At 62.1% G+C, this 19,514-nt stretch overlaps 2 protein-coding genes across 5 annotated transcripts; both read left to right on the forward strand.

The window, feature by feature from the left end:
* The first annotated feature begins 4,958 nt into the window (after nt 1-4,958).
* On the forward strand, nt 4,959-13,233 carry MAFG (MAF bZIP transcription factor G). 2 transcript variants are annotated; one of them, XM_044247201.1, is made up of 3 exons: nt 4,959-5,555; nt 8,333-8,395; nt 8,488-13,233. In XM_044247201.1, the coding sequence occupies exons 2-3, from the start codon at nt 8,360-8,362 to the stop codon at nt 8,938-8,940; spliced, it is 489 nt and encodes a 162-aa protein (XP_044103136.1). In that variant the 5' UTR covers nt 4,959-5,555; nt 8,333-8,359; the 3' UTR covers nt 8,941-13,233. The 2 variants fall into 2 exon arrangements, with proteins under 2 accessions (XP_044103136.1, XP_044103137.1); XM_044247202.1 differs by lacking the exon at nt 4,959-5,555 and adding an exon at nt 6,351-7,023.
* Nucleotides 13,234-13,356: 123 nt separating this feature from the next.
* SIRT7 (sirtuin 7) lies at nt 13,357-19,447 on the forward strand. 3 transcript variants are annotated; one of them, XR_006384490.1, is made up of 11 exons: nt 13,357-13,450; nt 13,521-13,658; nt 13,788-13,892; nt 15,984-16,054; nt 16,161-16,233; nt 16,861-16,959; nt 17,036-17,272; nt 17,416-17,496; nt 17,664-17,770; nt 18,176-18,261; nt 18,855-18,945. XR_006384490.1 is itself a non-coding variant. In XM_044247203.1 (10 exons), exons 1-10 carry the CDS (start codon nt 13,358-13,360, stop codon nt 19,045-19,047), a joined length of 1,197 nt encoding a protein of 398 aa, XP_044103138.1. In that variant the 5' UTR covers nt 13,357; the 3' UTR covers nt 19,048-19,447. The 3 variants fall into 3 exon arrangements, 2 of the variants coding, with proteins under 2 accessions (XP_044103138.1, XP_044103139.1); XM_044247203.1 differs by lacking the exon at nt 18,176-18,261 and having other exon boundaries at nt 18,855-19,447; XM_044247204.1 differs by lacking the exon at nt 18,855-18,945 and having other exon boundaries at nt 18,176-18,842.
* Nucleotides 19,448-19,514: the final 67 nt, after the last annotated feature.

Consider the following 19,514-nt stretch of genomic DNA (forward strand, 5'->3'; position numbering starts at 1 on the left):
GCATTCTGGTTGCGGGGGACTGAGTCCCAGCAAGGGAAGGTAGAGGGAGCTCCTGGGGAAGAGTGCCGTGCTTTGCGTCTCAGCCCTAGAGGCGAGATTGGATGCTGGCCCCGGTGGCCTGGCCTGACTTGGCGTGCCTCACTGCGGGGGGGGCGGCAGGGGCGGCAGCCTGTGCACCCCCAGCACCTCCAAGCTTACCGGGGCACACATGTCTTCACACGGGCAGGGGCGGGTGAAGGAGGAGCCCCCAGGGAGGTATGTCAGGGCTCTCCAGAGACTCGGACCAGTAGATGTCACGTGTCTGGGCCTGGGGCGTCTGTGTCCCCCTCCTGTGTGAGGGCAGAGGTGGGCATGAGGAAGCCAGAATCACCTCTGACAGCACCTCAGCACCTTCTCCCTGGGGAAAAATGTTTCCAGAAGAGGACAGGCCACAGGCCTGGCCAGCACCCAAGCTGGCCCCTGGCCACTCCCTTCAACTCAAGGCTAGTCTTATCACTTGCTGACCATGCATGAGGGGGCATGCGGTTCCCACACATGCTCTGGTTCTAGGAGAGTGAGCAGGTGGGTCTGAAGTGTGGAAGAGGCACGTGGTGGCATTGGAGGAAGCTTGGGTCCAGAAAAGCTGTGCGCGGAGGCTTTACTCTGGCCCACAAAGAATGTCCTGGGTCTCGGCAGAGGGGACGTGGGCTCTCAGGCTATGGTTTTGGATCAAGCCAGAGTCCCGCTGGTGGGGAAACGGGGAAGCCCAATGGAGCTGGCAGAAGGGGAGTGAGCCAGGCAAGAAGGCTGCAGAGGTGAACAAGGCCTGAGGGTCTCACGGGGACAGATACCCAGACACTAACCATGAGCACAGCCCCATGGGGAGCAGGGACCTGTTTCACACGGGTCCAGGGCAGGCCAAGGACAGAGATGGGCTTCAAGGACCAGGGGCCCCCAGATGCCAGCCAGGAGGCATTGCAATGCTACCATCTAGAGAAGCTGTTACGGGGGTCCTGCTGGCAAGGGTCAGTTAGGTATGCCTTCCTGGCTCCTGTCACCGCCAGTTCTGACCCCTGCCATGCCCTGGATGTCCTCAAATGGGGCAGTGGCTGGAATGAACTTACTGCCTATTGCCCAGTGGGCCGGGTGAATCCAGTGGAAAAACCAGCTCCGTCTGCTTGACCCGTCTGCTTCTGCCTTAGTTTCCTAATTGGAAATTAGTTAATAGTCTAACTTTGCCCTAGGTTCCTGCCTGCCTGGATGGGGTCTTTGCCCGGCTTCTCCTTGCCAGTCCCTTCCTGTAGCAGGCTGACCCTGTCCTGTGGCCCCCAAGTGAGCTGGACTCAGGCTCCAGAACAAACAAGTCGGCAGCCCTTGGCCAGACAGAGAAGGAAGAAGTACGTCCTGGGAGGGCCCTGGCGTGGGCCCATCTCCCTGTCTGGACCCCCGTGGAAGAAGGGCTAGTCAGTCCTTGTGTCCTGAGCCTCCTTGCAATGTCAGGTTGGGGCCAGCTGAACTCCAGGAGAAGAACCCAGTGGGGTCCCCAGATCTGCCTGCGGAGGGTGCGAGCAGAAGGGGGACATCTGGGAGGGGTCAGCAGGAGGGCATGGGCAGGCTGCAGCAGGAAGCCCGGGGAAGGCCAGGCTGGACCAGACAGCTGGGTCTCAGCATCTGCCCACCGAGGCAGTCCCAGACGCCAGTCGTGGTGATGCTTGTGGACCGGCAGGGATGCTGGAACCTGTGGACCTGCTTTCTGGTGTCACTCCCAGGTGTGGCTGCAGTGTTATTCCCAGAGACGGATGTCCTGGGCCCTGGGTGGGGGCCAGCCAGACTTGGGGCAGGTGAGACCAACCACGGACTCTCCGGGCTCTCTAGCTGGACCCAGAGACAGATCCTGAAGGCTAGGCTCTCTGGGTGTTTGGACAGGGCACAACCTCATCCCTGATGACCTCCCACAGATGTGCAAACAAACCCGCTGCCGGTTACTCTGCAGCGGATCCAGCGGATCGGGACCTTGTTTGCAAACTCTCCGCACCTCTGCAGAAGAGTGGGGTGAGAGGGCAGCGAAGGAGCCTGGACGGTCTGGACCATTCCTCTCCCCACAGGTCCCAGAGACTAGAAGGTGGGCAGTCTAGCCCCCCCATCGCATGTCCAGAGGGCTGACCTTAGGGCCCAGGGCCACCTGGAAGAGGGAAGCAGTCCTCACATCCACACTCTCACTGGCCTCCCAGTGAGCTGGGCCCCAGTGCACTTCCCACTGACCTCTCTGGTGGCCCTGGATAGGCACAACCTCCCGCTTGCCTGTCCCCTCTTCCAAGTGGCCGGGTGTGTTCCCAGTGGGGAGGAAGAGACACCTTGCCGAGAGTAGAAGCCTCCTTGGGGAGAAGGAGTAGGCGGCAGCATGATGGGTAAGTCAGCCTCTCAGTCACCTGCCGCGTATAAACGCAGCCAGTCCCCATTGTGTGAGAACTGAGGAGTCGGGGGTATGGGAGCATGAGGAGACTAGCCAGCGAGCGGTTGGTCCCCAGGCCCGGGTCAATCACCTGTGTTTCCTGATGGTGTCATGGTTCCAGCCTGAGCCGTGTGGCACCAAGCCAACCCCCATGACCTGCCTGGAGTGGCTCTCAAGGCCCAGCAGTAAGTCAGGCCCTACATCCCTACCAAGTGTGACCAGGAGAACGGAGCTGGTGGTGGCGGAGAGGAGGCTGGAGGAGGTGGAGCCCACAGGAGTGCACTCTCGTCCTCAGGGGCAAGCCTTGTTCTGTGTATTTAGTAGACTTTAAAAGTCATGCCACTGGGGCACCTGGCTGGCTTAGTCGCTAGAGCAAGCAATCTTGGGGTTGTGAGTTCAAGCCCCACCTTGGGTGTTAAGATCACTTACAAATAAAATCTTTAACTTTTTAAAAAGATTTTATTTATTTGAGAGAGACAGAGTGAGCGAGCAAGAGAGAGAGCACAAGCAGAAGGGAGCGGCAGGCAGAGGGAGAAGCAGACCCCACACCGAGCAGGGAGCCTGATGTGGGGGTTGATCAAGGACCCCAGGATCGTGACGTGAGCTGAAGGCAGATGCTTCACCGATGGAGCCACCCAGGCGTTCCTACAAATAAAATCTTAAAAACAACAACAACAACCAACCAAGAGTCATGCCCCAGATATATTAAGGCCCTGGAGTACAGTGTGGTGCCCTGCCCTTAAAGACCACCTCGAAATAGACCACCACGCACAACCCTATAAAGCAGGCGGGGTACAAGGCATGGTGGGATTCACAGAGGAGATCCTGAAGGCAGGCAGGGGTCCCTAGGGGACCCTTATGTCCCTGGCTTCCGGGTCCTCTGCCGATGGCCTTTGTCAGTCGGTGGCACTGAATTCCCACAGAGACGGGGTGGGGGGTGGGGGTGGGGGGGTGCTGCTGCCTGTCCCTCACCGCCCCTGGGCCAGCTCACCTGAGTCCCACCGACCTGCCTCACAGGGTGAGTCGCTTTTCCTGGCTCTATACCTGTTCCAGGACTTGGAAATGGGATCCCTCCGGTGTCCCTTCTTCCTCCGGGAATTCTGAGCAGCAGCGAGAAGTCCTCACAAGCAGGGGCAGGAGCAGATTCGGCCCGAGGGGACGGGGTCCCAGACAGGTGCGGGGGGTGCAACTCTCTCACCGAGGTTTTCCGGGCAGTCCCGGGAGCTGCGCCAGGGCTCGTCGCTAACGTGAGGTCTGGGGGCGGTGGGTGGGGACACCCCGCAGCCCTCGCAGGTGGCCGCGGCCAGACCTCACTGCGAACCCTGGACAGGGCTGTCGGGTCGTCTGTGAACCGGCCCCAGCTGCCCGGCAGGGCCGAGGCGGGGCCGGGAATGACGCGGGGAGGGGGACGCGCGCTGTGCCCGCCGTGCAGCCTCGGAAGCGCCTCGGGGACCGTGTCCGCGACGCACGGGGACCTCAGGGCCGCAGCTGTCCCGCGGGGCAGCAGAGCGGGACACGCGCCCCCAGCCTCGCCGCCCGGGCGGGTCCTGCCGGGGCCGGGAGCGGCGCGCAGTGTCCGGAGCCGGCTCCGGGCGCGCAGGCGCAGTGAGGACGCGCCCCGCCGCCGCCGCGGCCGCCGCAGCCGCCGCCGCCGCCGCCGCCGCTTCCCCTTTAAGCCCCGGCGGCCGCGTCGCCGCTTCATGAATGGAGCCCACGTGACCAAACATCATGTGACGTCTGTGGAGCGGCGGCGGCGGCGGCGGCGGCGGATCCCGAGCCTGGTCCGGCCCGGCCTTCCCAGCGCGCTCGGCCCGGCCCGCGCAGGCGAAGCGCCCCCACCCCGGGCCCGGAGCCCCCCGCGCGGCCTCGCAGCGCCCGCCCGCCCGCCCCGGCCTCGGCCCGCCCGCCCCGGCCTCGGCCCGCCCGGGCCCGCAGTGTGGTGGGTGAGTGCGGCGGCCGGCCGGGCGGCGGGCGGGCGGGCGGCGGGCGGGGGGCTCCGGGCTCCGGGCCGCGGGGTGGCGGCGGGGGGCGGGCGGGGCCGCGGCTGCCCCGGGCGGGCTGGGAGCGGAGCGAGCCGCGCGCTCCCGGCTGCGGGTCCGCCCCGCGCCCTCCGGGCGGCCCGTGCCTCGGTTTCCCCGCGAGTCGGCGGCAGCTCCTGGCCCTCGCGCCCGGGGTGCTGCGGTGGGTCGCGGGGGACGGAGGACGGCGGGGCGGGGCGTCTGCGGGGCTCGCTCGGCGGAGCCCCGGGCGTCCTGGTGGGAGGGGCGGCCGCGGTGGCGGGAGGAAAGGGTGGGGTCGAGCGGGGCGCCGAGGGCTCGGCGGAAGAGCCTCGGGGGGCCCCGGGTGTAGCTGCTGATTCATCAGGTGTCTGTGTCCGCCTCCCCGGGCGCGGGGGTCCTGGGCGGGCCTGGGGGGAGGGGGCGGCACGTGGCGGGGCCGGGAAGACCCTGCTCGCGCCGGCTTCGCTCCGCCGCACGCGTGCCAGAGCCCAGAGGGAGACTTGCTGAGTCATCAGCATGAGGTCACTCGATGCTCATTCTGATGTCTGGGGTGGGGGCGGGTTTGAGCTGGGGGCCTGGGGTCCGAAAGGCCCGACACATAGAGGAGGACGGAAACTGGGGAAGGGCCAGGCCCCCGGGGCTGGGGCACCCGTTCAAGTTAGGGCTGGTGTGCGAGTTGAAGGCAGGAGCGTGAGAAGAAGGGGGGAGCAGGTGCAGGTGTTCTTTCCCGGCAGAATGTGCAGCCGCCGGCCTGTCCATCCCCTCCCAGGCAGGCTCTTCTCAGGCAGCCGGTCCCTGACCAGCGTCTGGGACAGTTCCCCAAACTGGGAAATAGTTCTCTGAGTGAGAGGAGGGGAGGGGAGGAGCTTAGGGGGGCCGTGCTTGCCAGGCTGGGAAGCAGGCTTTCCCTGTGGCTGGTCTGGTTGGCTAGGCTGGGCAGCCCCTGGGCGGGCAAGAGAGGCATACCCCCTGGCCAGAGAGGGAGTCAGTGGGAGATAGAAGGGTGCCTGCGCTCAAGTCCTGGAGGACAGTGGACAGGGCAGGGGAAGCAGGTGCCGCCCTACCAGGAAACTGCCAATGAGAGGAAGCAGCAGGACTTTGACATCTGGAAAGCGAGGTGTCTGGTGAGCAGGCCTTGCCCCTTTTGCTGCCTGGCCCTGGGGTGTGGGGCAGAGCTGCAGGTGGTGGTTGTGGCCTTTGGGCACAGCCGGTGGGCTGGTGTGGAAGCCATGGAGCCGAAGACGGCAGTTCCCGATCACCCTTAGAGTTGTCCTACTTGAGGTTGGGGCTTGGTGCTGTGTGGGTGTCAGCAAAGATTGTGGCCCTCCCTGGTGGGCATTGGGCCTCTTGGGGGGTGACAGCCTGAGGGTGGTGCGGCCTGACCTTTCCTCAGTGTGTGGGTGGTTCCTGGCCTCCAGGGGTTGGGGCGTTTTGTCTCAACCAGAGCTGACCATTCTTGCCTAGAGGTTCGTGGCTGGGTCAGGCTGGCCTTGTGGTTGGTCTTCAGGGATGCCCCTTCGCCCCAGCACACACGCACTTCTTAGTCTTGGGCTTGTACGTGCCAGATGTTGAACTCAGCTGATCTCTGGGTCAAATTTTATACCTTAGGAAAGTGCAGATTCCTGAAGAGAGTACTTCTTTACGTCTTCTCGTTTGTTCTTAGGTGCAGATTAAGTTTTCCACTCTTTTCAGAATGGCTTGCAGTGCCTCAGGGGTTTTGGAGGAGGTGGTTCTGTCAGGCAGGGTGGAAGGAAGGCCGGGGAAGGAGCGGGCTCTTGCCCTGTGTGTGCATCTAGAACAACCCCCCCCCCCCCCCCCGTTCAGGGCATGGAGCTGTCGAAACCAGTTTTCCCTTCCCAGCTGGCTGTCAGCCTGAGTGGGTCGCCCGGGGACGGTCCGTGTCTTATCTACAGGTGTGGCTCACCCTCAGGGGAAGGTGACTGGGGAAGAATCCCTGGGGCCCAGCCCTGGACCCTCTTTGGGGTGGAGAGAAGAGGGAGCCTGTTCTTAATCCAGCCTCCTGGACACCCTCCTTCTGGCTTCCGGAGGTGCCCTGAGCTGTGTCCCACAGCCCCTCCCCTAAGCCGTCAGCGTCACATCTGTGTGTGTGCCCTGGTGGGCAGAGGCTGCTGAAGCCCTGGCTTTGCTGAGCCCTGCCCCTCCCCCACGGCGGGCACGCACCCCCTGCACCTTTGATTAGGAGGCGAGTGGCTGCACTTGTGCTGAGTTCAGGCCTTCTGCGGAGGGTGAGAACTGCCGAGAAGGCACTTTTCAGCTCCCAGCCGCCACGCTCCGCTTTCTTTCCGTGTGATCTCAGGAAGTCACCGTTGTGCTCAGCATTCGGGGGCGGAGGGAGGACGACTGGTGGGAAAAGCTGGTGCCAGGGCTTTCCTTTGGGCTGACAGTGGAAGGACCCCGGGGAGTGTCCCTGCACTCCAACTCAGACTTAAGGCTGGGGGAGCTCCGGCAGCTCAGCCATGAGAGCCTGTCTCCCAGGGTGGGTTTGGGGCCCTCGGACCTTCTGACCTCTAGCTTCTGTCTGCTCCATCTGGTGCTCTGCGGCGCGGCCTGAGAGCCCTGGGCTGAGGAGGGGTGAGTGGCAGTCCTGCCCTGGAGCCACCTTTCGAGCCTCCGCTTCCCTAAGCCGTGCTTTACCTCCCCAGCAAGGGTCACAAGCCCCTGCCCCCCAGCCGCCCAGAATTGCATGCTGTGCTCACACCTCCTGCAGCAGGAGGCCAGGGTCCGCTTTCCCTCCAGCCTGACCTGGAAAGCAGGGGGCTAGGAGGGAGTGTGCTTGCCTGAAGCTTTGGTGGGGGCAGGCTGAGCCGAATTTGCAGGATTAGGTGCACAGAAATGTCCTTGGCAGAGCTTGAGGAAGCAGACAGCGAGGGCCGGGCGTGGGAAAGGCAACTGAATGGGTGCGAGGGGCCCTTTGGTCCACCCCTCCCCCAAGCCCTTATGTTGTTTTTTCCCTATGCTGTGGGCAGTGACCCTTGGCTGGGGGCTGGGGCTGGAGGGGGCTGAGGAGAGCCCCTGGGTGGCCCCGGCGGGCCCTCTTAGGAAACAGCCTGGCTGGGGTGGGGCAGGGGCACCAGATGCGGCAATCCAAAGCCACAGGAAGGTTGCTCCATCAGCAGCAGAGAGGGCTGAGCCCAGCCTCTCCTGGGGCGCCTGCCACCTGGGTGGGGGGGGTGCTCCCACCAATGCCGGAAACAGTCGAGCTCTTCAAAGTGAAAAGTCTGTGGGAGAATCAGGACTGTCCTGCATCCTTCTCTTGGCCTGAGTCCCCACCGGCCCCTAAGCCTTTGTGGGGACAGGGCCAGCTAAGGGGAGGTGGCTGTAGGAGGTAGGGCCCCGAGTACACAGCTGCAGGATCACTGGGCCCAGCCCCGCACCTGCCGTTGGCCAGGCTGGCCTTTCTGGCCCCAGCAGTGCTCTGCTTAGGCTGCGGGTCCCCTGGGGCTGTGTTGGCTGGCAGCCTTGGGGAGTGCCAGGCCGGGCTGGTGAGGGAGCGGGAGCGGGAGCGATGTGCTGAGTCAGCGTGACTCGCCAGGAACAGCCATGCTCTGGGGCGCACACTGGGGTTATTTTTAAAGCTCCCGGCTTCCTTCTAGGCTGGCCCTTCCTGCATCCCTCTCATCTCTTCCCATGGCCCTTTTCTGGTTGCTGCCTTTCTAACAGGCCTTCTCTCCCCCTTCCCCCATCAGACCCACTGGGGTTCCTAGGGACAAGGTGGCCAGGGACCAGCCTAGCCAGAGGCTGGCAGGTGGTCCTCCAGGCCAGGTACTGGGAAGGGTGAGGTGAGGGGTGAGGCTGGGACTGGGCCCTTTCCCTCGGCTCTGTGCCCAGGGAGGGGGGGGAGCGGTCCTCAGGGTCCTGACCTCCGCTCCCTGTCTCGCAGAGTGCCTGCTCGCTGTGCCCCCGGGTTATGACGACCCCCAATAAAGGAAACAAGGCCTTGAAGGTGAGCGGACCGTGGGCGGCGTCTGGAGCTGGGGCGGCGCTGGGGGGGCGGGCCCGCGGAGCCCTGGGCCTCACGCGCAGTCCCGCCCGCAGGTGAAGCGGGAGCCGGGTGAGAATGGCACCAGCCTGACGGACGAGGAGCTGGTGACCATGTCGGTGCGGGAGCTGAACCAGCACCTGCGCGGCCTGTCCAAGGAGGAGATCATCCAGCTGAAGCAGCGGCGGCGCACGCTCAAGAACCGGGGCTACGCCGCCAGCTGCCGCGTCAAGCGGGTGACGCAGAAGGAGGAGCTGGAGAAGCAGAAGGCGGAGCTGCAGCAGGAGGTGGAGAAGCTGGCCTCGGAGAACGCCAGCATGAAGCTGGAGCTCGACGCGCTGCGCGCCAAGTACGAGGCCCTGCAGAACTTCGCCAGGACCGTGGCCCGCAGCCCCGTGGCGCCGGCCCGGGGCCCCCTCGCTGCCGGCTTGGGGCCCCTTGTCCCCGGCAAGGTGGCCGCCACTAGCGTCATTACAATAGTAAAGTCCAAGACGGACGCCCGGTCGTAGGGACTCGCGCTTGCCCGGGCGGGTCTTCGAGGGGCCATTAGGCGCATGGCGAGTTTGGCAGCCCTCTCCCCTTCTTTCTCCTCTCCTGCCTCCTCCCTTCCCTGCAAAGCACAACCCGCACCCCACGGGCGCCGGGCTGAGCCCCTTTGATCTCGTCGTCGTCATCGTGTGTTTTGTGTGTTGGGATTGGTCAGTTCGGCGGTGACGTGGGGTTGCCTCCCAGTCCCCTTTGTACCAAGGCGGTGCAGGCTTGGCGTCCAGAGTTGGCCCTGTGGGAACAGAGAAAGATCGAATGAGCGTTCTGCGGCTCAGGTGTTAGAGCAGGGAGGGCCCCAGGGCAAGGGGAGGCTGCTCTCCACTCCTGGGTGGCCCGCGGGCTCCGACGGCTGCTGGCTGGCCGGGGGCTGTGCTTCACTCTTAGTGCAGCCACAGGCACAGATGGGCTCTGCTCCTAGGAGTAGGGTGTCCCCGAGGGCCCTGGGTGGGCAGGCCACTACCCTGGGCTCTGTAGGCGCTGGGAGGGATGGGGCGTTCTGCGGCTTTGCACCAGGGGCCAGGGCGCTCGAGCCTGATGCGTTGCACTGAACAAGACCAAATCACTGGTTGTGAACGTACGTGAAGGGTGTGTCCAGTGTCCTGCGATGGGTCCCGTGCCACTGTTGACATGACCTGTTTGTGTGGTTACATAGCCCTTTATTTAAAAGAGAGGAGTTCCTTTTACGAAGTTATTAAATTATATGTTTAAAAGCTAAAGAAAAAAGAGCTGCAGAGTATTTATAAAACTGTCTTTTTAAAAAAAAAAAACAAAAAACAAGCAAGAACATTTGACCGTATATATGGACAAGGAAGGAAAGTATAATAGAAACTTTGCTAGTTTAACAAAAGAAAAAAGCAAACAAAAAAAATCCCTTTCTTGTAAACTTATGGACAAGTCTTTGTGGCTGTTGGAGTTTAGTTTTTATATACACAGAGTTATCAGACGTTATTTATAAAACTTAGTTTTAAAAAAGATAAAAAAAAAAAAAAAAAAAAAAAAGCCAAGCCGTGAGCAACCACAAGGCGCGTCCTGGCGTCCTCTTTGCTATCTCTTTTGCAATTGTACCGAAAGTGACTTACTCCTTTGCCCTTCCTGCTTCCGTCTCTTGCCGGTGCCGTGGTGTTGTCTGTGCCTGGTGAGGTCTTGTGCCGCGTCACGTGCTGGTGCTTCTGGTGACCTTTGACCTGTGGGTGTCATTTCTTGTGTCTGTTAATCCTGTGTTTGTTTTTTGGATTTGGTTGTGTTCTTGCTTCTGCTGGCTTGCTGGGCCTGGACCTGGACAGGGTTGCTGGGCAGCTCGGGCTCCAGCAGGCCTTGGGGAGCCGCCCATCAGTCCAGCCCCCTCTGCCTCGGTGCCTGACCCGGAACCCCCGGCGACCAGACATGGGGCTCTGCTCTCACCCCGCACAGCCTGGGCTTCGCATGTCTGTGTAAGGCTTGGGCTGACCCAGTGGCAGGGTAGCCACAAGGGGCCGTCCCAGAGTGCCCACCCCCCCACTGCTTCCACGCCTACCGCCGCTGACCATGGCTGGCGGGTTTGCGGGGGACCACAGAGGCACGAGGTACCCCCATGTGTCTTCCTTTTGGCCTCCAGTCAGCATGCGTGGGCTCTGGCCGCTGATCCCAGCTTTGTCCCTGTAGGCTTCCCGTGGGCCTCGTCGGGAACCCCTGGGCCCACATGGGAGTTTCCAGTCCTGCTGCCCACCTAGCCCAGCAGTGCTTCCCCACCGTGAAGGAATGCTTCCCAGGCTAAGCCAGGTGGTCTTGGGGCTCATCCGGGGTGGCCTTTCTCCCTGCCCACCGGCTGGGGTGGGGGTCTCCAGTGGCGCCAGACAAGGGCTGTGGTCTGCAGGCGCCACGCTCCTGCTCGTGGCCTTGGGCCTTTTTTTTGCCTCCTTTGGGATCTGTGTCTTCCAGGGACGTGCTGCGTAGCTCGTGGAGGTGCTGGTCTCCAGGGCTGAGCCCGGCCCACCTGCCCCCCCTGGGCTGAGCCCGGCTCCTCTGCAGAGGCAGCTAGTCTTCCAGACCGGGCTCCGGAAGCCCCTCCTCGCCATGGGATGGGAGCTGCCTGTGGTGCTGGCCCTGTCTCTGGCCACATGGGCCTCAGTTTCTCTGGGGGCTCTAGAGCCCTATAACGCACAGACGTGTGGGCTGGCAAAAAGAAACTCAGTGGGGGCTGGCGGGGTATTCATCCTCCAGTCTGACCCAGAGTGCCCGTTGGGTGGTAGCGGGGACGTGCTGTCCGTTTCTGTCCTGTTGATGGGCTTCTCTTGGCCCTAGAGGCCCCATCCTTCCCGATTGTGCCCGGTCGGCCTGCAGTGGAGATTGTGACCGTCGACGCTCAATACTTAGTGGCTTCCTGCCCCTCCCTGACGCACAGCTTTGTCTACCTAGGGTCTAGACGAAAGATGTTGGTTGTAGTAGCGGTGAGTCAGAATTGTATCGTAAGAATCCCTGAAGAGGGGGAGAAGCCCACGCCCTCCGCGTCCATTTACGGTCCCCACTCTTGCACTGGCTGGGAGATGGCCGGCCATCTGCCAGGTTGGAGACCTGGAAAGCAGAGGGAGGAGGCAGGTTTGGAAGCTGAAAGGTGAGTTGGAGGGTGGGCACAGGTAGAAGAGAAAGTGCAGGTCTGGTTTAGGTAATAGAAGAAGCTTCTGGAGTGAGTGAGGTCATGCTTCCTTTCACGGTTTTTGGATTTGGAGCACCTGTTCCTTGGGTCTAGGGGAATGTCCCGTTCCCATCACGCTGGCCCCGTGGGGCCACTCTGCACTCCGCCCCGTTTCCCCTTCACCTTGGTTTCTTGACAGTAGAGCCTGTGTCCACACGTGGCTGGTTTGGTGTCTTTCTGATTCTTGTTAATTCAGTTTTCCTGCTGTGAGAGTGTTGTGTTCTTTTCCTCCTCGACTTTTCTGACACAGCGAATCGAGGGCTTTGGCCGAAGCCAAGTCTCCCAGACTGGTCCGCTAAGTGAACCATGATGTGCACCTTCCTTCCCACCCTTGCCCCACTCTTCCCTTCCCCCAGCACGGACACTCAGATTTCAGAGGACAAGCCTGTTGGGAACAGGGCAGCTCCTGCCCTGAGTATGACCTGGGGGAGACCTCCCCATGACGCTGGCTGCCACTCCGGGTGGCACTGCTGTCTGTACATGAGAAGACACAGCTGCTCAGCTGTGGTGTGTGCTCGTTTCTGCCGGATGCCGGGTCTCCCCGGAGGCTCTGCTGCCCCTGGTCCAGGTCTGACCGTCAACAGCAGCCCCTGCGGTCCGTGCCTGAGCCCACGGCTCTGATCGGTTGCAGCCTGCTTTGGGACAGGTGGTCAGGCCCCCTCCTATCCCAGTTGCCTCCCTCTCCGAGGTGGTCGGTTGGCTAACGCTCCTGTCCACAGCTGGGAAGCCCAAGCCGCAGCCTGCAGCACGTTTCCGCTCGGGGATCTTGTAAGTTACTTTTTTAGGCTGTGGTTTGGTGAAAGGAACCAACACAGTAACGATTTTTTTTCCCCCAGAAGCCACTGAATAATTCTTTTTGGCGCGTTATTGCCTTCCTGTTGGCTGTCTAGTTCTGGAGCAGGTGGGGAGAAGTGGGGGACACACGGAGGCAGGGGTATGGCCTGTCCTGCTTCAGGCCTGTGTGTTTTGAGCGTGTGCGGCACCTTTGGGCCAGTCACGGGCATTTGCACCCCTCGCTGGAGCAGCAGCCTTGGTGTGTGGGTGTCTGGCGGCCGGAGCTGGAGTGTAGGAGAGAGTCCCCCCAGCCCTGGAACTGCGAGGGGACAGCCCCTGCAGCAACCTTGTGTCCCAGCCCCTCCCTTCTCCCCATCCCCTCAATTTGCTACTCCCTGAAGCCTTTAACCAAACGGGAGTGGGTGCAGAAAGCCTTCTCCTGGCATCTTAGGGCAACAGGACAAGGGCTGCCCCGTGTGTCTCGCTCTGGTGCTCTCCTGGCGCTGAGAGGCTGGGTCCAAGCAGAGGTGATCAGACCCTGCCTGTCCTGCCTGGGGCTGAAACCGGGGGAAGGTGGGGGTTCCCTGGGACCTGCCAGGGTGTTGGAGATGCAGGTGAGGAGGGGCCTCCCTGGGGCGGGCCTTGGCCCCAGGGCCCACCCTGCCCTGTGCAGTATTTATTGCTAAATTATTGTCCAGGGGGGGCGGCACTGGGCCGGACCCCGGGTATTTATTGCTGTACATAGTGTATGTTTGTGATATATAAGGTTTTCTTTATTTTGTATATGATCAATAAACACCTTTTAAAGAGACTGTCAGGTGCTTCCTTTGCGCGATGCGGGGGCGGGGCCGGAAGGGCGGGGCGGGCCTCTCGCGCATGCGCCGGAGCGCGGCCTGCCCGGAGGCGGAAGCGGAAGCGCGGGTCTCCCGGGAGCGATGGCAGCCGGGGGTCCCAGCCGCTCGGAGCGCAAGGCGGCGGAGCGGGTCCGGAGGCTGAGGGAGGAGCAGCAGCGGGAGCGCCTCCGCCAGGTACGCCGCCGCCCGCCTCGCGCCGCGCCCCCGGCCCGCGCCGCCCTCACCGCCCGCCCCGCGCCCGCAGGTGTCGCGCATCCTGAGGAAGGCGGCGGCCGAGCGCAGCGCCGAGGAGGGCCGGCTCCTGGCCGAGAGCGAGGACCTGGTGACCGAGCTGCAGGGTCGGAGCAGGCGGCGCGAGGGCCTGAAGCGGCGGCAGGAGGAGGCGAGTCCCGCGGCGCGCCCGGGGCTCGGTCGGTGCGGGGCTCGGGCCGCGGACAGCCGGGGCCGGGGCCGGGCCCTGGCCGGGCGGGGGCGGGGCGGGCGTCACGACCGGCCTCGGCTGTCCCGGCAGGTGTGCGACGACCCGGAGGAGCTGCGGAGGAAAGTCCGGGAGCTGGCCGGCGCCGTGCGGAACGCCAAGTACCTGGTGGTCTACACCGGCGCGGGCATCAGCACGGTAAGGCGGCCGGGCGGGCGCGGGCCGGGCCGGGCCGGGGTGGGGCGCCCCCTTCTGGGTGGCGCGCCCGGCGCCGAGCCGGGTCCTCCGAGTGTCCGGCGGATCGCGGAAAACTGGCCTCGCGAGCCGCCCTGACGCGCTGTCTTCAAGCCGCTGCCCGTTTCCCGGAGTGGCCTCCCTAGCCGGTGTGGGGCTGGACCTCACGGCCCGGCAGAGCCCCCGGGCGCCCTCAGCTGCGCTCTTCTTCCCTGTCCGTCTGGTTTCTCTCCTTCGACTTCTGTGTTGGACCGGAGTGCAGGCGCGAGCACGGGGCAGAAGGGGGCCGGGCTCAAGCCCCTGCCGGCCGAGGCCTCAGCGGACACCCGAGTCTGCGGCTTAACTGAGCGCGCCCCCCGGGTGCTCCCCGTGTTCGTTCGCAGAGAAGCCCCTAGTGCGTCGGCTTGGAGCTGCAGGGGGGATAAACCCTTTTAAATGTTTGCCGTTTTTGTGATAGGAAGGGAAGGAAGGAAGCATAAAGCAGAGCAGTGTTTTCGGGCACTTGCTCCTGTCCAGTCAAGGTGGTGGGCGCCTGGGTGGCTCACTCGGTGAAGCCTGTGCCTTCCGTTCCGGTCATGATGCCAAGGTCCTGGGGTCGGGCTCCCTGCTTGGGGGGAGCCTGCTTCTCCCTCTGCCAGCCGCCCCCCCCCCACCCGGCTTGTGTTCTCTCTGTCAAATAAATAAATAAAATCTTTAATTAGAAAAAGAAAAAGCCAAAGTCAAGGTGGTTCATCACCAGCCCAAGGTTATGTGGGCAGAGCCAAGTCCAGAACCGTCTCCTGATCCCCCATTGTTCCTGTTTTCTAAACGTTGAAAGAAAGTAAGTAGAAAGCAAGGCAGGGATAGAGTACAACAGCTGAAGGAGAGAAGCGTGTGGGGTTTGGGCACGTTCTGTCGAGAGGCCATCTTGGGCCGTGGGATATCGTGAGTGTTGAGGCACTTGTCTACTTAACGGCACGGTGTAGAGGGCGACCCACGTGTAGGCCCCGCAGAGGCGAACACAGAGGATTTCTGTTCTCAGGAGGCCCGTGGGTGATGAGAACACGGCAGGTGAGCAGAGAGCGAAAGGTAGCACGGCTGGGCTGGGCTGGGCTGCTGGGCAGAGATGCAGACACTCACGACCCCAGCCCCAGAGCTGGGAAATCCATCCCGTTGCCTTTGTGTGCGAGGCAGCATCGAGGCCAGGCCTTGAAAGCTGAGCAGGGTTTCACAGTCAAGGGTGAGAGGAATATCCTCCAAACAGGGTTGAGCTCAGAGGCCCAGCAGTGAGGTCGTATAAGGGGCACTGACCACCCTGACTTGCAGACCGTGGAGCCCTGGTCCTGGGGCCTCCTTCCTGCGGTCACGTGTGTGCTCCTGTCGTCTGTGGGAGTGCTTGCTCTGAGTGTTGCTGTACGACGCCTCTCTTCAACGTGGTTCAGGGGGGGCATTTTTCCAAGCTTAAGCTGCAGGGAGGAGACAGGGTTCCCCAGGAGGCAGGTCACTCACAGCCTGGGGAACACAAGATTGCTTGATCCCAGCATGCCTTCTGTTTTCGCTCATGGTGTTGAGACTGGAGAAATTCAGTGGTCTTTATCTCATCTGGAGAGGCGGCGATCTTTGTGACAGTAGGGCAGGAAGCACTATCAGGATGGGAGAATCAACATGGATGAGTGTTCCTACCTAGGGTTTTAGCATGTGCTAAGCCGCACTGGCTAGGCCCTGGGGACCCACAGATGAGCCTGACCAGCCCTCTCTCTCGGTTTGGAGGACAGGTGTGGTTGGAGAGCCCAGGTTGTAGTCCATGCTGGAGACGTTCCCGGAGGCGACAGGACTCCTTGGGACCTGGAGGGATGAGCTAGACCATGTGGGAGGAGGGGTCCAGGCAGAGGGAAGGAGCCACTGGATTTAGGCAGGTAGCACTAAGAAGTGCTGAGCCGTTGGAAGGAGTAGAGGCCAGTGTGTGGAGAAGCCTGGAACACATGTGGAGAAACGTTTGCTTTTCACGCTTGTGAATTTTGCCATTTCCTACAGTGATGCATTGTCACCGGGTTTATTTTCTTTCTGAACGTGCAGGCAGCCTCTATCCCAGATTACCGGGGCCCTAATGGAGTGTGGACTCTGCTTCAGAAAGGGAGAAGTGTTAGGTAAGCAGTCCAGGGCAGCCTTGCCATCCGGTCGAGCAGAGGCAGCACGGCCTGACCTCGCGGCTCCCCACACCTGTGCTTTCCGTCGCCGTCCGTTTCCTCGCAGGGCCGCTGACCTGAGTGAGGCCGAGCCGACCCTCACCCACATGAGCATCGCCCGCTTACACGAGCAAAAGCTGGTAAGAACCTGCTGTGGCTGGCGGTCCGCTTGCTGGGTCCCTAGAGCAGAACCTGGACGGCCAGCTTTGTGCCCAAGTGGCAACTGTACTGTGCCTCTGTCAGCCGCTGGACCTGGGGGGTCAGTGCCCACCGAGTGCTTGACTCCCGGCTTGAGTCTCTCGAGAGTCGTGGATGGGGTCTGCCTCAGGCCAGAGCTGCTGGGGGTTCTTCCCACGCTGCGTTTCTATCACGTTGTCCCCACAGACCTCAGAAGCCACCTAGATAAAGGGGAAGCTTGTGGGAAACCTCTGAAGACCCCCCGTTGAGCACGTTCAGCCACGTGGGCAGGGGTCCCTCCTCCTGGCCCTTCAGTGACTCGAAACATAACGAGCCAAGAGAGCGGAAACCTGCGCTCTTGGCTCGCCAAGAGCTTCCGGGCTGTTGCGGGCAGCCGGGGGCCCTTCCCCCCAGAGGGCCCTCCGGGTCGTGCTGGGACCGACCTGCCCCCCTTGTTTTGCCTCCAAGGCTTCATATGGGGTTGGAGTCACCCCCAGTTTGAGGGCTCAGGGCAGGGTTAAGGATGGTGTCACTGATGAACACAGCCCCCCCACGCCCCCCTTGCTGACTCACGCTGGCCTCTCCTCCAGGTGCAGCACGTGGTGTCTCAGAACTGTGACGGGCTCCACCTGCGGAGCGGGCTGCCCCGCACGGCCATCTCGGAGCTCCACGGGAACATGTACATCGAAGTGAGCAGTCCCGCCGGGGTCCGGAGGGGCCTGCGCGGGCCGGCAGCTCCTGCTCATGGCGGCCTCTCCTCCTCAGGTGTGCACGGCCTGCACCCCCAACAGAGAGTACGTGAGAGTGTTCGATGTGACCGAGCGCACCGCCCTGCACCGGCACCAGACGGGCCGGGCCTGCCACAAGTGCGGGGCCCAGCTCCGGGACACCATCGTGCACTTCGGGGAGAGGGGGACCCTGGGGCAGCCTCTGAACTGGGAGGCAGCCACTCAGGCAGCCAGCAAAGCAGATACAATCCTATGTTTAGGCTCCAGCTTAAAGGTATGTGAACAGCACCGTGGTTGGGGCAGGGGGGGGTGGGGAGCCTGCTGGCACCTTGCCCGTTCGCTGTTCGACCCTGGTGTCCTAGAGCTTCGTTCCCGATCGTGTGCGTGGTCTTTCTGTCGGTCTGTCCGTTCCTGCAGGTCTTGAAGAAGTATCCTCGTCTCTGGTGTATGACCAAGCCCCCCAGCCGGCGGCCCAAGCTCTACATCGTGAACTTGCAGGTGAGCCGCGTACGGAGAGGCCCCTCCTAAGACCTGGACCTTAGGAGAGGAGAACCAGGGAGTTCTTGGGACGTTCGTGTCCCGAACTCAAGGGCCACAGAGGTCTGGCTGAGAAAGGGCCATCGGGAGGCAGTGGGGTATCCTCACGCACCTTCCCCTGTCCCCAGTGGACCCCGAAGGATGACTGGGCTGCCCTGAAGCTTCACGGAAAGTGTGACGATGTCATGCAGCTCCTCATGGATGAGCTGGGCCTGGAGATCCCCCCCTATAGCAGGTGAGCGGGGCACGGGCGCATCCCCCCCTTTCCTGCCCCTGTGTGGATGGGCTGTGTCTGTCTGTTCTCGTGAACTGAGCACAGGGAATGCTCTGAGTTGCACGTGGTGTCTGAGGTGTGACTGCAGCCTGGCCGCCTCTGCAGGGAGCGGCTGAGGCATCAGCCGAGAGCGTGACTCCCTGCGGGGAGAGGGAATGTGCCAGCGCGCGCCTGGAGGGCCCCTACCGCAGACAGCCTGGATGGGAAGGTGCCTCCAGTCAGACAGAGTCTTGGTGCGCTCGGTTTGGGGAGCTGGCGTACTGTGGGGAAGCTTAAACTGTACCTTAATACAGAATTTGTGATAATTTAGACGTGGTGTATGTATTGAGTAAAAAGTTTACACTTTCTTTCTCTGTGAATTTTCAGGGTCTTATAGGGGAAATCAATAACTTCTTTTAATCAAAGGGTTCAAGAATTAAGGATCCCTTCACCTTCTGGGCCTGGCAATTCTTGTATGTTATGTTTGTGGTGTTCTGTAATGTGGGCCTATTGTGTACTGTACTCTTCTTTTTTTTTTACATTAACTTAGCTCATTTTCTTTATCAGTGCTTATCTGTATCTTAAGTTTATAATATGTGGTTCTACATCTCAGTCAGACACATGATCTCTTCATGGTGTAGTCCGTAGGCCACACCTCCCTAGTCAGCTGGCCTTTCCCCCCCCACATCCCGCAGTCTGGGAAGAGGGAGAGGGTCTGGTCCACCCGCCCCGGCCATACAAGTGAAAAGTGGGACCCAGAGCTGCTAGTGATTCATCCCTCTTGGGGCTGCTCCTGCCGCACCCTGGTGTGCTGGGCCTGCTGGGTGGCCCGCAAGGACACTGAGTTCCGCAGAGGCTGAGCTACTGTGAGTGCTGACCTCTGAGTTACTGGGGAACTTAAGGCGTTCTGTAGCTCCAGAACAGTGGAGCTGCCACCAAGCAAAGCCTGGCCACAGTTAGGACGGGAAGGGAAGCAGGGCGACCTCCTCAGTCAGCTTTCCCGCCCTGGGGCAGGTTGTGACTGAGGCTCCCAGGCTCACCTGACCTAGCTTTCCCTTTTCGGTAGGTGGCAGGACCCCATCTTCTCCCTGGCGACTCCCCTGCGTGCGGGTGAGGAAGGTAGCCACACTCGGAAGTCGCTGTGCAGAGAGGAGCCTCCGCCTGGAGACCGGGGTGCACCGCTCAGCTCAGCCCCGGTCCTAGGCGGCTGGTTTGGCAGGGGCTGCACTAAACGCACGAAAAGGAAGAAAGTGACGTAACCCGGTGCTGGACGAGAACAAATGTCACTTTGCCGATGTGGGAACTCGTATTCAGGGGCGAGGCCGGGGCTGCCCCCCGGGTCCCGCGCGCCGCCTCCCTTGCACTGCTGCGGCCGCCTCCTGTGGGCCGTCCGGCCGCGTCCTAGAGGGGGGGCAGCCACGCCTCTCTGCGGGATCGGAACTCGGGTTGTTTCACAGCCGCCGGTCAGAGGAAGCACGCGACTGCCTTACCTCGTGCACCGGGCTCGTCTCAGGGGCCTCAACCCTATTTCTACTGCTTCTTACTAAAACGTGGTAACTTTATAGCGACCTTTTTCTGAACGGGGTTTGCGGCAGAGGGCTGGTTCTGAGCCTGGGCTCGGCGCGCCTCTTTGTTGTTATTAAACATCTCTGCACTGTCGCCCGCGTGTCCTCGAATGGCTGCCGGGTGGGCGCGGGAGCGGGCGCCCCGCGGGTTCCCCGGGGCG

This window comes from Neovison vison, chromosome 5 (assembly GCF_020171115.1).
Source record: "Neovison vison isolate M4711 chromosome 5, ASM_NN_V1, whole genome shotgun sequence".
Classification (NCBI taxonomy): Eukaryota; Metazoa; Chordata; class Mammalia; order Carnivora; family Mustelidae; genus Neogale; species Neogale vison.